General features: G+C 31.1%; 2 protein-coding genes across 3 annotated transcripts; one reads left to right on the forward strand and one right to left on the reverse strand.

Annotated features, from left to right (window-relative positions):
* Positions 1–475: 475 nt before the first annotated feature.
* LOC106100682 (zinc finger protein Pegasus) lies at positions 476–8,671 on the reverse strand. Of its 2 annotated transcripts, none has more exons than XM_013279653.1 (7): positions 8,533–8,671; positions 7,853–7,978; positions 6,951–7,462; positions 6,566–6,876; positions 6,056–6,183; positions 4,828–5,001; positions 476–4,108 (listed from the first exon to the last, which is right to left on the reverse strand). In XM_013279653.1, the coding sequence occupies exons 2-7, from the start codon at positions 7,925–7,927 to the stop codon at positions 3,872–3,874; spliced, it is 1,437 nt and encodes a 478-aa protein (XP_013135107.1). In that variant the 5' UTR covers positions 7,928–7,978; positions 8,533–8,671; the 3' UTR covers positions 476–3,871. The 2 variants fall into 2 exon arrangements, with proteins under 2 accessions (XP_013135107.1, XP_013135106.1); XM_013279652.1 differs by lacking the exon at positions 8,533–8,671 and adding an exon at positions 8,264–8,526.
* A 675-nt stretch (positions 8,672–9,346) lies between these two features.
* Positions 9,347–11,579, forward strand: LOC106100389 (transmembrane protein 184C). The gene is made up of 5 exons (XM_013279217.1): positions 9,347–9,888; positions 10,078–10,317; positions 10,472–10,753; positions 10,993–11,095; positions 11,379–11,579. The coding sequence occupies exons 1-5, from the start codon at positions 9,626–9,628 to the stop codon at positions 11,577–11,579; spliced, it is 1,089 nt and encodes a 362-aa protein (XP_013134671.1). The 5' UTR covers positions 9,347–9,625.
* The last annotated feature ends 296 nt before the right edge of the window (positions 11,580–11,875 follow it).

Genomic DNA, 11,875 nt, shown 5'->3' on the forward strand with positions numbered 1-11,875 from the left:
ATAAAATAATAAACAAAGACCACTACAACTTCAATTACTTAAAAAAAAACATGGCTTATAAAATTTGTATAGATTAAATATTACTATTTTCGTATGAATAAGTATTACGTTTTGTCTACATTTTGGTAAAATCTAAACGCAGTACAAATCTGCGTACTTCTATTAATTCAATCTAGGTACGTAGAATTCTTGTATTCCTTTTTACTTTATGCAAGTTTTACGCATTTTAATCTTTGGGAGCGTTCTATTCTATACACCTATCTATCCAGAGGGTAGGTAATGTTATTATCCTGTCCTGGCAGTTGACAGTACAATACCTGGCCAATTGCTATTTAGCCACCCAAGTTCAAATTAAGATTTGTCATGCTATACAAGCAAGGAGTAACTAAATCAATCCCTATTGGCTTAACACAGGACATTTAAGGATATTTATATTGTGAAGGGAAATAAATAAAAACCAAAATTAGATGTTTTATCTCATAGTTTATTAATATTTCAGTAGACCCTTTACCAAATTATTTATAAGTAAATAAATAAAACTACATACTTGGTAGTAAGTACCATTCCTTTAGCATATTTATATCGTCAAAGATGATAGGACGACAATTCTTTTCAACCGCAAATAAACTTTTATCATAAAAACAAGCAAAACAGCTATATCGCAAACATTTCACTATACATATATAAATAAATAACATTTTTATTTTTATATATTCTCTCTTTGTAAATATATAACTCTGAATGTGAAACACTTAAATATTCACACTTCTAAATATTTATAATCTGTTAAAACAAATTTCGAAAAAATCTTTTTTTCTTATATTTCTATACTCTTTTAGTTATTACTGTTCTAAGGCACAATCTGCTAACATGATATAGTATCTATCACTCATATTCCGTACCGGTTCCTTACGAAAAGTATTCGTATTAGTAAATATGTTATTTCTTAACCGTAACACAATAAATGTAACAGAAAAATATCAACGAAGTTATCAATCTCTCTACATTTAAAAATAATTGCTTTTATAATGATTTATCTATCTTACAAAGTACACACATAACAACTTAAAACAAAATTATAATGTTGGTAAGCTGTGATTTGGTATTAAGGTGAGGACTGCTATACTAAAGCATTTCTGTTTATAACAAGTAAGAGTATATCCGAAACCTGTTTATTATCTGTAGCTTTCGACCGCTTTGACAGTTGCATTGACACAATGTTTTGTCTGTCCTTTTTTTAAAAGACAAAATAAGTGATGCACTGATCTCTATCCCAAATGGACATGGGGTTGATAACAATATCTATTATTAGTTCGTTCGTGTCTAAAAGCAAAAATCAAAATGTCACACTTTATAGTCTGTGCATTTTATAGAGGTCAGTGAATTAATAAAAAAAGTGCTAAACAAACGTCAAAGCAGTCAAGCTACAGTAAGACAAACATTTAACTCCAACAATGTCTTCAAGTTTTAAAGACGTAACACTTGTTAAATAAACTAATATATCTGGCAATATTCATTGACAAAGAAGAAGTCAAATTCTTAAATGTTTGCACTTTATACTGTAGAGAAAACACGATTAACATTTAATTCGTTGATTATAATTACGCAAACATACCAAAAATTTCATCCTTGCCAGCAAATATTACATTTAAATGATTTTTAACAATTGTTGTAAAACCACACCCACGAAATGTATGCCAAAATATGTTTAAAAGGGATTTAAAAAATACTGGTGTATATCAATTACTATTACTTTGTAACTAGATTATTTTGTGTTTTTTTTTATTATCTCTTTGTGTCCATATCTCGATTCTATGTTGCTACCACACAAAAAATAATTTATTTACGTCAAACGATGAAAAACATTTAAAGGAATACTGCTGCAAAAATAAATCGAATATGGGTTTTTAATTTATGATTTTTGAAGAAATTAAGTAGTAAGTAAACACGTTTAAAACAATATTCGATCTATTAGAGTCGCAGTAGTTATGTAGATAATAAAATTTCTATGATTCCGTAAACCTCTTCAATTCAGAAAAAACATTTTATAATTAAGATCTCTTCTTAATTTTAATCTATAATCTATAAATATATTAACTCTATTAAATATTAAAGGCAATATCTATCGTTAGATATGGACGGATTAAGTAAAGGCGCCCAATGGGGTTACCGATTAATAATATTAATAGCTCTTAAATAAATCTATACTACGCGGTGTAACGGTAGGGACCATATAAAATATTCAAGTCTACATATAATAACCAACAATGAAACAGCAATAATATAAGAATCTCTATAAATAAATGTGTCGCTCGTTTCAGGTAACTCACTAGGCCCAGTCGGGGACGGACTAGCGCTCACCGGCGCTACGCCACTACCAACGTCAACAAAACAAAATACATAACTTCGTTGGTAAACATTTCAGTTCAAACCAAGTCAATTTCGTAAACTTAACAGGCAAGACCACAACCGATATTAAGTACTTATTACCTACAGGAATGTAAATCTCAGGGTTAACTCCAATGGGAATGGACCGGACCAAATATATAAGCTAAATCCAATTCATATTGCATCAGTGCTAAAACATATTTACCTAAACGAAAATAGTACCACATAATAAATTTAATTCTAATTTCGATAATTTTCAATCAGTTTTCCATCATCTGATTGAGCACCCAATAATAGTTAGTTGAAAAGTTGTTTATTTTTTAACAACTTTTAGTTAATAGCAGTTTAAGTCGTTGCCAATTAATAATAATAATAAAATAAATCAATTACAATATACAGGCACCGGATACAAGCACGCGATAACTCGTGATTACCAATTCTGAGGAATGTAGAACAAAACTATATTTTTGTGCGAAAAGAACACGTAAAACATCATAATGTTGAGCCTTGTTCAAATCATTGAGCAAATATGCCTTTTCCGTGATAGTTATCTCATTTTAACTTATTAATATAATAAGGCTGATATTTAAGTACACGATGTTAACTTCTAAATCTGTGTAATTTAGAATAATAAATAATTAACAACATATTTTTAATAAAATAATATTTTTAAAACTTGTACATTAAGTATTAGTCGTGGACTTGCATCACATGCATAAGACAACAAAAAATGGAATGTAGAATTTAATTCCTGTCTGTCATTAAAATCACAATAATAAACGATATTGGGAAAACAGGCTTAGCCTTTCTAATCTTGTCAACGTTCAAATGTATAAATATATTACTTTGTACATTCTTCAATTTAAGTTTTAAAAACACTTGTAAAATTGACTATCGCACCAAAATACCTCGTAATAAATTTATTTTCAAATGTTCACGTACCGTTAAGTACTTAAAATAAAATAAAAACAATAAATAAAATAAAATATTATAAAGACAAAAAAAAATTCAAAGTATCACTTCATTTCCCCACCAAAGACTCTGGTATTGGTCGAAAAATCTCAAACATGGAATGCATCATGTTACAATGGAATGTTGAATCTCGTCATTTAACAAATTTTAATTTACTTTCTAGCTAAGGGAATTCCACATCGCACCTAAATTTCCAACTATCTCATACCCTTTTAGTTAAACACTAAAATATCCATACAAACCAATCATTAACTATTATAACAACTAAATAACTTTCAAAAGTAATTTGCACTTTTAATAACAGCTTCGGGGGGACGTTCAGCGTAAGACAAATTCGAAGACTCACCTCGGCGTGCTTAACTTCACATTAAAAAAACATTTTTATAAAGTGCATTAAATGCGTTGGAATGGACATCAAAATGAAAGGTGAAGCTTCGAAGTGTTTACGTATGCACAAAAATGCGAAAAGTGCATCGGGTCAGTTGAAGTGTAACGACCCCCCTGCAAACAGTCATTGGTGACTCTTGCTGAGCAAGTGCGAGTTGAAGTCGTACACGTTGCAGCACTGCTCGCCGCAGATGTTGCACTTCCAGGGGTTGGAGTCGCAGTGGCAGCCCTTGTGCAGGAAGTACAGCGTGGAGTCGGGGAACGTAATGGAGCAGAATGTACATACGAGCGAGGAGGGCAGCAACGCCGCGTCGCCGTGCGTCGATGTTATACCCCCTTCCGAAGGAGACGCTCGCGACGTCTGCAATTACAATTTCATTGTAATGTTACAACTTCTTTAAGGTTACATTTTATTACATTACGTATAAATTGTTGGCTGCCAGTAAAACACCTTAATAACTACAATCGTTTGTAGATTTTGGAATGAGACGCGGAATATAAATCAATACAACGCATATAAATGTATCTTGTACGATAAAAAAGTCGGTTAGTGATAAACGGCTAGTTTTTTTTTATTATCCCTTCGTTTGCACCACTCACTGCTATTTTATTATTGTAGGAAGAGGTGGAGTTTGTCTCGTTGTAATGAACAAGGGTATTTTTCCTAAAGTGAAAAACTGATTTCCACGACTGTACTTGTATTTTTTATTTAATTTTTTTCCAATGGTATATTTGTTTATTAGTGTAAAGGTGCTACGCTTACAAACCACGTAAATAGTTTGTCATGATAATTGATGTTAGTATACAAGTTTTATAAAAATAAAATAAAAAAACAACCGCCTCATTACAGTAGTTATCTTGGAGGCTCGAAATATCGCACAAGTATGCGCTGAACACAACTTTAGATGTAACTGGAGGCGTCGATGACCTTAACATAGTATAAAAAAAATAGTTAAAGGTCCAAGAAATGCAAAGTAAACATGACCTTTTTAATTTTAGTTTTCATAAAATACTTTAATAACTTTGTATAAATTGCGATCAATAGCTAAATTTGAAATATAAAATAGAAATGATACTTACATTATTTCCTCGGGACCTGCCGCGGGCCGATATGCGTCTACGCAGGTCTTCTCGCAGGAGGCTCTTGAGCGGAGAGACTTTGATGAGAGAGGAGAGGCTGGAGGACACGCCGCGCTTGTCCACGCTCGCCTCGCCCTCCCGCTCCCCGCCGCCATCTTCCTGTGTGTTGGGTTCCTGAAAACACATTGTAATTTATTTAATTTCTCTATACCAGTCATCGGCAAACTCGTAAGAAAAATATGAATATTACAACAATAAAAAAAATTGGGAGTCAAATCTGCCTATATAGTAAAACCTAATTATACTAAGTATTACTTAGTTAAATATAATATTTAATAAGTATTTTTTAATGTGAACAAACAGAGAGTTAGAGTCGCACTTAAGGGGTCAAAGAGCGATATGTAGCTCTGGAGCCAAATGTCGGTCACTACTGTATACTATAAATTAATATCAAAAGAGAAAAGATAGAAATATAACACTTAAAACCAAAACAAGACTGATTTAAATAAAAAAAGGGTTTTTAAAATTGCTTAAAAGTTTTATCAATTGTAAAGATGACTTTCTTGTATTTTATAATATTTCCTTATTTTATAAAGGTTGTAAAAATTACTGAATGGATATAAAATATAGATAGACGTAAGCATCAGAGGTTAAAATATTGTCTGACCAGAATTTAGTTTTTTTTCCTTATACATAATATATTCGGACTTCTTAAGAAGTCATTCTAATAAAAAACTACAAAGTAGTTAAAACACGCCACAAAATGTTTCGTAATAGTATAGTTACTTTTAAAAATCACCTTTATCTTAATGATAGAATTTCTTAATTTGTAAATTAGGATTTAGTATTACATTAATTACTTCAATTTCCTTTTATTTTATAATTATTTCATTTCATTTTGACAATTAAATTATTGCTTAATAGTGTCTCATTACGATTTCTAATTAGTACATTAAAAAGTAAACCCTATAAAAAAACTTTATTGTATTTAATACTTGTAATCATTACTTAAAATTATTTGAGTAAGAAAAATTTGCGATTACATCAGCATAGAATACACTATATTATTTCCAAAATCCTTGTGCACTAAAAGGGTCACTAATAATTGGTTCAGCCTTTCCAATCATTATATACAATACAACTTGCAGAGAAACATATTAAAACTGGTTTTTTTAACATTATTACATAAAAACACTCCAATTTTCTTGTATGAATATAAATAATTTACCTGTTTAATGGGTATGAGAGTAATAGATGGTGTAATATTGGTGGGAAGACCAGCTGATAAGGAGCTACTGGCCACAGCACTGTCCCCCGACTGCGGTGAACTTGGGCCTTCCCCATTCATGCGCAAATCTGATAACAACATTTACCGAATAAAATGAAATGAGAAAAAAACATAACTAATTGTGATATTATTATGACATAATATTAAGTTACATTAAATGTGAATGTTTAATAAAATCATTTCATGCATTCAAATTGACATAAGTATTAACATTTGTGCATTTTTTTCATAACAAATGTTTAATATACTAATATAATAAAAAGGACAGATTTGTATTTTTGTATGTACTAAAATAACTCAAAAAGTACTGGGTCGATTTCAAAAATTCTTTCACTATTGAAAAAGCTATTGTCAGTAAGTAACAGAGCCTAATCATTTTATTACTTTTTTTAATTTCACTCGGGCAAAGTCACAAGTATTACTTATAAAATTGAATAAAAACAAAATTACCTGAATTCCCTAAATGGTTGGACTGGCCAGGTGAATATGTTTCGTTGTTATCGGGCATTGATATTTCTACATGGGGTGTCAAATAATGCATAGGAGGTGTAGCATTATCTACAGACCGTTCACCATTACTGTCACCACTATCCGAATAAGCAGCAGCAACAGACACCGAGAGTCCGGACCCCAGTGACCCTAGCGCATTTATTGTACTGGGATCCATTGTACCATCAGCATAAGCTGCATTTGCAATACCAGCGGCCAAAAGTGACACTGAATTATTCCCTGGACCGGGATTATCTAAATCAATGCCATGCCTGTAAAAGAAAAAAAATGTTAAATAACATAGTAATTGATTAAAAAGTTCTAAAAAAAAACAACTATACTTTACCTGTTAAAGAAATGAACTCTCAAACTTTTCATAGTAGGAGCGCGGTAGCTACAGAGTGGGCAAGTCTTAACAAGGTCATGCTGACCAACATGTTCATTTTGAAAATGTGCACGCATAGCTATTTGTCGTTGGAAACCTCGATTACATATTGGGCAATGATATGGCAAGCTTTTCGTGTGAGTTGTAAAATGTTCTGCTAAATGATCTTTCCTGAAGAATCTCTTTTGGCAAACGCGACACTCGTATGGTTTAACACCGGTGTGTCGCATTTTATGCCTGCGCATGTTAGCGCCATTTGAAAACTTCATATTGCACACATCACATTCGAAAAGTTTTCTGTGCGGTCTCGCGTCCGCATTTTGTGCAGCTGCCACATTGTTGTTGTCCGGAGAGCACTGGGCCATATGTGTTGTTAATGCTCTACTACTGAGAGTACTGAAACTGTTGCAAGTTGTACATTTTAGCAATGTACTGTTTCCCCTTCTTGGGGTATCTTTACTTGCTGTTGCTACCTGAAATTTACAATAAATCCAAATAGAGATAACATATATTAAAATTATCTTACCCAATAGTATATAATTACTACTTATATCATTAATAAAAACTATATTATAGGCTATTTACAACAGTAATAATAATTAATTACAATGAGTTGTAATGAAAAATATACAACACATAACAAATAGTTATGATACAAGAAACAGGTTCAATGTAAACATTTGTTATCATTTTTTAATCATCAATGTAAAAGAACAAGGATATTTTTTTAAATTATTAAAGCATATTTTCAATCTCTATTACTGGATATAGACTTAGGTTAACAAAATATAAACATAATTCATGTAGTATTTTAAAACTATAGGATATTAAAAAGATGTATAATTTTCAAGTGTAATACTGACCGGTTCATTTTTAACTGTGGTTAAGTTCGGCGACACCGTGCCTGAATCGGCCTCTGTTTCCCCTTTTGATGACATCACATTACCAGGTCGCGGCCTTTCTGATCATCACTCTCCCTCCTCGCGCGTCTACGAACATAAAGTAAAAAACTCGTAACACATTTACTATTTCCTACGTTTAAATGTTCTAACACGAAGTAATATTTGCTCCGTAATCAAAAAATCACGATATAACTTAAACTTCAAAGAATGGCGAGGTGACCCATTTACGAAAACATACGAATTATCGACTCGCGATAGACTATTTATAAACGTTATCTATTGTATCCTATGCTTATCCTGTATAAGCAAAGCAAAATATGTAAACTAAAACATGAATGTTAAAAAAATAAATGAGCAACACAATTTGCTTACTTGATAGTCTGTCTTGATACGTCGACAGGCTGAACAGCGGTAATTTAGGGAGAGATCGCTATGTGGCCTAATTCAATGCTTGAACTCTATGCACAAAATACGTGTTACGCGAATAACTGTATATGAACGAATAAGTGGGTCTCTACCATGAGCTCATAGTGATTGAACACAAAATTACGTTATCACACTTGAATTGCTTTATTAAATTTGTATATGTATGAAAAGAAATCACAAACATTTAACCATGCCCATTCTGTAACACTACCTACTTTTGCTTGACTGCGAGACGAGACTGCGATGGACTGGACTTCGATGTGTTCGTTCGCATTCGGTTCGGACTAGGGCTGGATTTGGATTTTCAAAAATAATTTTACCTTGGAAATTTGAATTGTCTTTATCACATTATATTCAAAATTAAAATCTTGTTATCTTTTAATGACTGAGATTAAGAGGTTAGCGTGTTTATGTACCATTTTTAATGAGAGCTTCAATTATTTTGGCATTTTATTTTTAACCTTTTAGACTATTTTGAAAACATTTCCAAATATATCTATCGGGATTTCACATTTTTATTGGAAATGACGATTTTATGGATTTTCTAGTTTGATGATTTAAAAATAAAAAAAGGTAAGTAAAAATTTCATAATTTATCTTCGAAATCCAACCCTGGTTCGGATAAGTCAAACTGTGGTTGAGTGTTATGTCTTTTTTATTTAATAAAATAGACCGCGTTTGGTAAGTCTGTATTTATTTTTTTTGAATCATTCATATAACTTTCGGCACTTCTAGACTAAAGTCTAGAGCTTGCAATAGCATAGTTAGTTTAAATTGAAGACTTAGAATGCTGCAACTTACGAGTTTATAAATATTTTCTTAGATTCTTTGTGTCGGTAGGATAAAATCTTAAAATACTTAGACCCCTAGACCTAGTATTTGCGATAAGTCCTTCTCTTAGTTTTGTAATTTTAATATTTTTTATTTCAATATTTTCATAGTCAAGTCAGAGAGAGTCTTATATAATCTGTTAGCTTCATGTTTTGATCAAATAATAATGCGTCTTAAACATTATTTTATCTATGAACCTGTCAAATGCTCAATTTCATAAAAAAAAAAAACTGGGACTGGAATATTGACGAATATTGAGATAGATTTGGTTTTCATGATTAGCGTTACCGTAATATGTTAATAGTAGAATCAGATAGAAAACGAGAATTTCAAAGATTTCGCGACAGAAACTGAAGACAATAACGCAAACATTTTAGGAATGTAGTAAAATTTCACTTTTACTACGTCTGTTATGATACATTTCAAAACGGAAGTATTCCATGAAAACTTTATAACTTTTGTTTAAACGCAAATAAAATGTGTTCTCCCTCGATCTTATCATTTTTTAGTCAGTGGCGGTTATGGATTAGACCTTTCTTTATTGCTTTATATTTTATATTAGTTATAATCTTAGTACCGTTATTGGTAATTCACTCTATAAACAATGGGTTTACGAAATCTGACCAAGGTTCATTAGTTGCTGGTGGATTCGTTTTGATGGCTTTACCAATATCTATATGGCAAATAACGCAACATATTGTTCATTATACGAAACCATCGCTTCAAAAACATATAATCAGGTACTGATACTTTTAATTTAATTAAGAAAACTTTTATTTTGTGCTTTAGTCTTTTATTGTTACAATATCCTTTAACTACAGTAGATATTTCTTGTAAAAGAACAATCCAACGATTTTTGTTTGACTAGTTAGTAGTTAGCACATCTTTTGTGTGGTTCAGATTGACTAATATGTTTTGACACATTTTAGAATACTATGGATGGTTCCAATATATGCATTAAATGCTTGGATTGGTTTGGAATTTCCTGAACAATCTATCTACATGGACTCCTTGAGGGAATGCTATGAAGCCTATGTTATATATAACTTTATGATATATTTATTAAATTATTTAAATGATGGTCAAGAATTGGAAGCAGTACTTGAAACTAAACCTCAGGTCTACCATATATTTCCTTTATGCTGTTTAACACCATGGGAAATGGGGAGGTGAGTATTTTCTTATAATTATATTGTTACTTGCATTTAATATACCTTTTAGATGTTTTTATATGAATACATTACTATTGAATTCCCTAAAATAAACTATAAAGAGTAATAATTTTATATCTAAAAGTAAAAAAAATGTTTTGTTTGCTTTCAGTGAATTTGTGCATAATTGTAAGCATGGAATACTGCAATATACATTAGTAAGACCATTGACTACAGTAATATCAATGATATGTGAATTATGTGGTGTTTATGGAGAGAGTGACTTCAGCTCCAATGTAGCCTTCCCTTATATTATAGCTATAAACAATCTGTCACAGTTTGTGGCCATGTACTGCCTTGTGCTGTTCTACAGAGCAAACCGTGAAGAACTTAAACCAATGAAACCAATTGGGAAATTCCTTTGCATCAAAGCTGTTGTATTCTTCTCATTCTTGTAAGTTTTAACATACTTATTGACTTAAATATAAGCTAAATTATGTATTAAAGTAATTTTCTATAATAGTTAGTACTGTTCAGTTAATATTTAGCATCTGTGTAAAATTTTAATTGTCAGAGCATCTGTAGGGTTTTAAGAAACCTATATTGATAGAAATAACTAATTTGTATAGTTCTTTATTGATATATATAAAGTTTTTTTTCTATTAAATGTTTTTTTCTGCTTTGTTTTCACAGTCAAGGTGTTATTATCAATATTTTGGTATTCTGCGGTGTGATATCAACAATATTTGATATATCTGACCAAGATAAGATAAAAGTTATATCTTCAAAGTTACAGGCAAGTATTTTTGAATGTTTACTATTTTTTATATATACTCATCTGATGTAAACCGTTAAATCTATGATGAGATCTCTTAAGATGTATTTTTTTATTGATTACCTCAATATTAGTTTAAAGGAAATGTTCTATTTGTTCTTTCTGACTCTCCTCTACATCTATGCGAAATTTTAATTTGATCTGTTAGTCAGTTTAGGCTACAAACTCTAACAAACATTCATCCATCCATTCATCTAAACTTTCACATTTATAATATCAGTAAGATTCTTTTTTACTGTTTTAGGATTTCCTTATTTGCATTGAAATGTTCTTAGCAGCGATAGCTCATCACTACAGTTTCTCATACAAACCGTTTGTGTCTCCATTTGACCCCGACCGCTCCTGTCTCGGCTCGTTTTTGGCGATGTGGGATGTTTCTGATGTTAAACGTGACATAACTGAACATCTTGGTGTAGTTGGTATGTATTTTATACTTTTGAGTTGAAAATCCTTTTAATCCTTCATGTTTGTAATGTTTTGATGTAGAATTAGTTAATACTAAAATAAACTTTACTAGGATTTTTTATCTGTTCTCGATGCAAACATTAAAATAATTTTTATTAACTATTTTATAATATAACAGTATACAATATGTTTATAAAACATTACTATCCGTTTTATTATCTTTTAAAAAAACAGACAACATTTTTCATACAAGTATTAGACAGTGGTATTGCATGGTGTAAGATTATGGATCTGGGTATCGGTGAAATCTAATTTCCATAACAACTTGTTGGGTCA

This window comes from Papilio polytes, unplaced genomic scaffold (assembly GCF_000836215.1).
Source record: "Papilio polytes unplaced genomic scaffold, Ppol_1.0 DF824047.1, whole genome shotgun sequence".
Lineage (NCBI taxonomy): Eukaryota > Metazoa > Arthropoda > Insecta > Lepidoptera > Papilionidae > Papilio > Papilio polytes.

Excerpts from the sequence above, each read along its gene's own strand:
- LOC106100389 (XM_013279217.1), top strand. The coding sequence starts at position 9,626 with ATGTGTTCTCCCTCGATCTTATCATTTTTTAGTCAGTGGCGGTTATGG. Across the intron at positions 9,889-10,077 it reads CTTCAAAAACATATAATCAG|AATACTATGGATGGTTCCAA; the intron begins GTACTGATACTT and ends GACACATTTTAG. Across the intron at positions 10,754-10,992 it reads GTTGTATTCTTCTCATTCTT|TCAAGGTGTTATTATCAATA; the intron begins GTAAGTTTTAAC and ends TTGTTTTCACAG.
- LOC106100682 (XM_013279653.1), bottom strand. The coding sequence starts at position 7,927 with ATGTCATCAAAAGGGGAAACAGAGGCCGATTCAGGCACGGTGTCGCCG. Across the intron at positions 6,877-6,950 it reads AGAGTTCATTTCTTTAACAG|GCATGGCATTGATTTAGATA; the intron begins GTAAAGTATAGT and ends TTTCTTTTACAG. Across the intron at positions 4,109-4,827 it reads GCAGGTCCCGAGGAAATAAT|ACGTCGCGAGCGTCTCCTTC; the intron begins GTAAGTATCATT and ends TTGTAATTGCAG.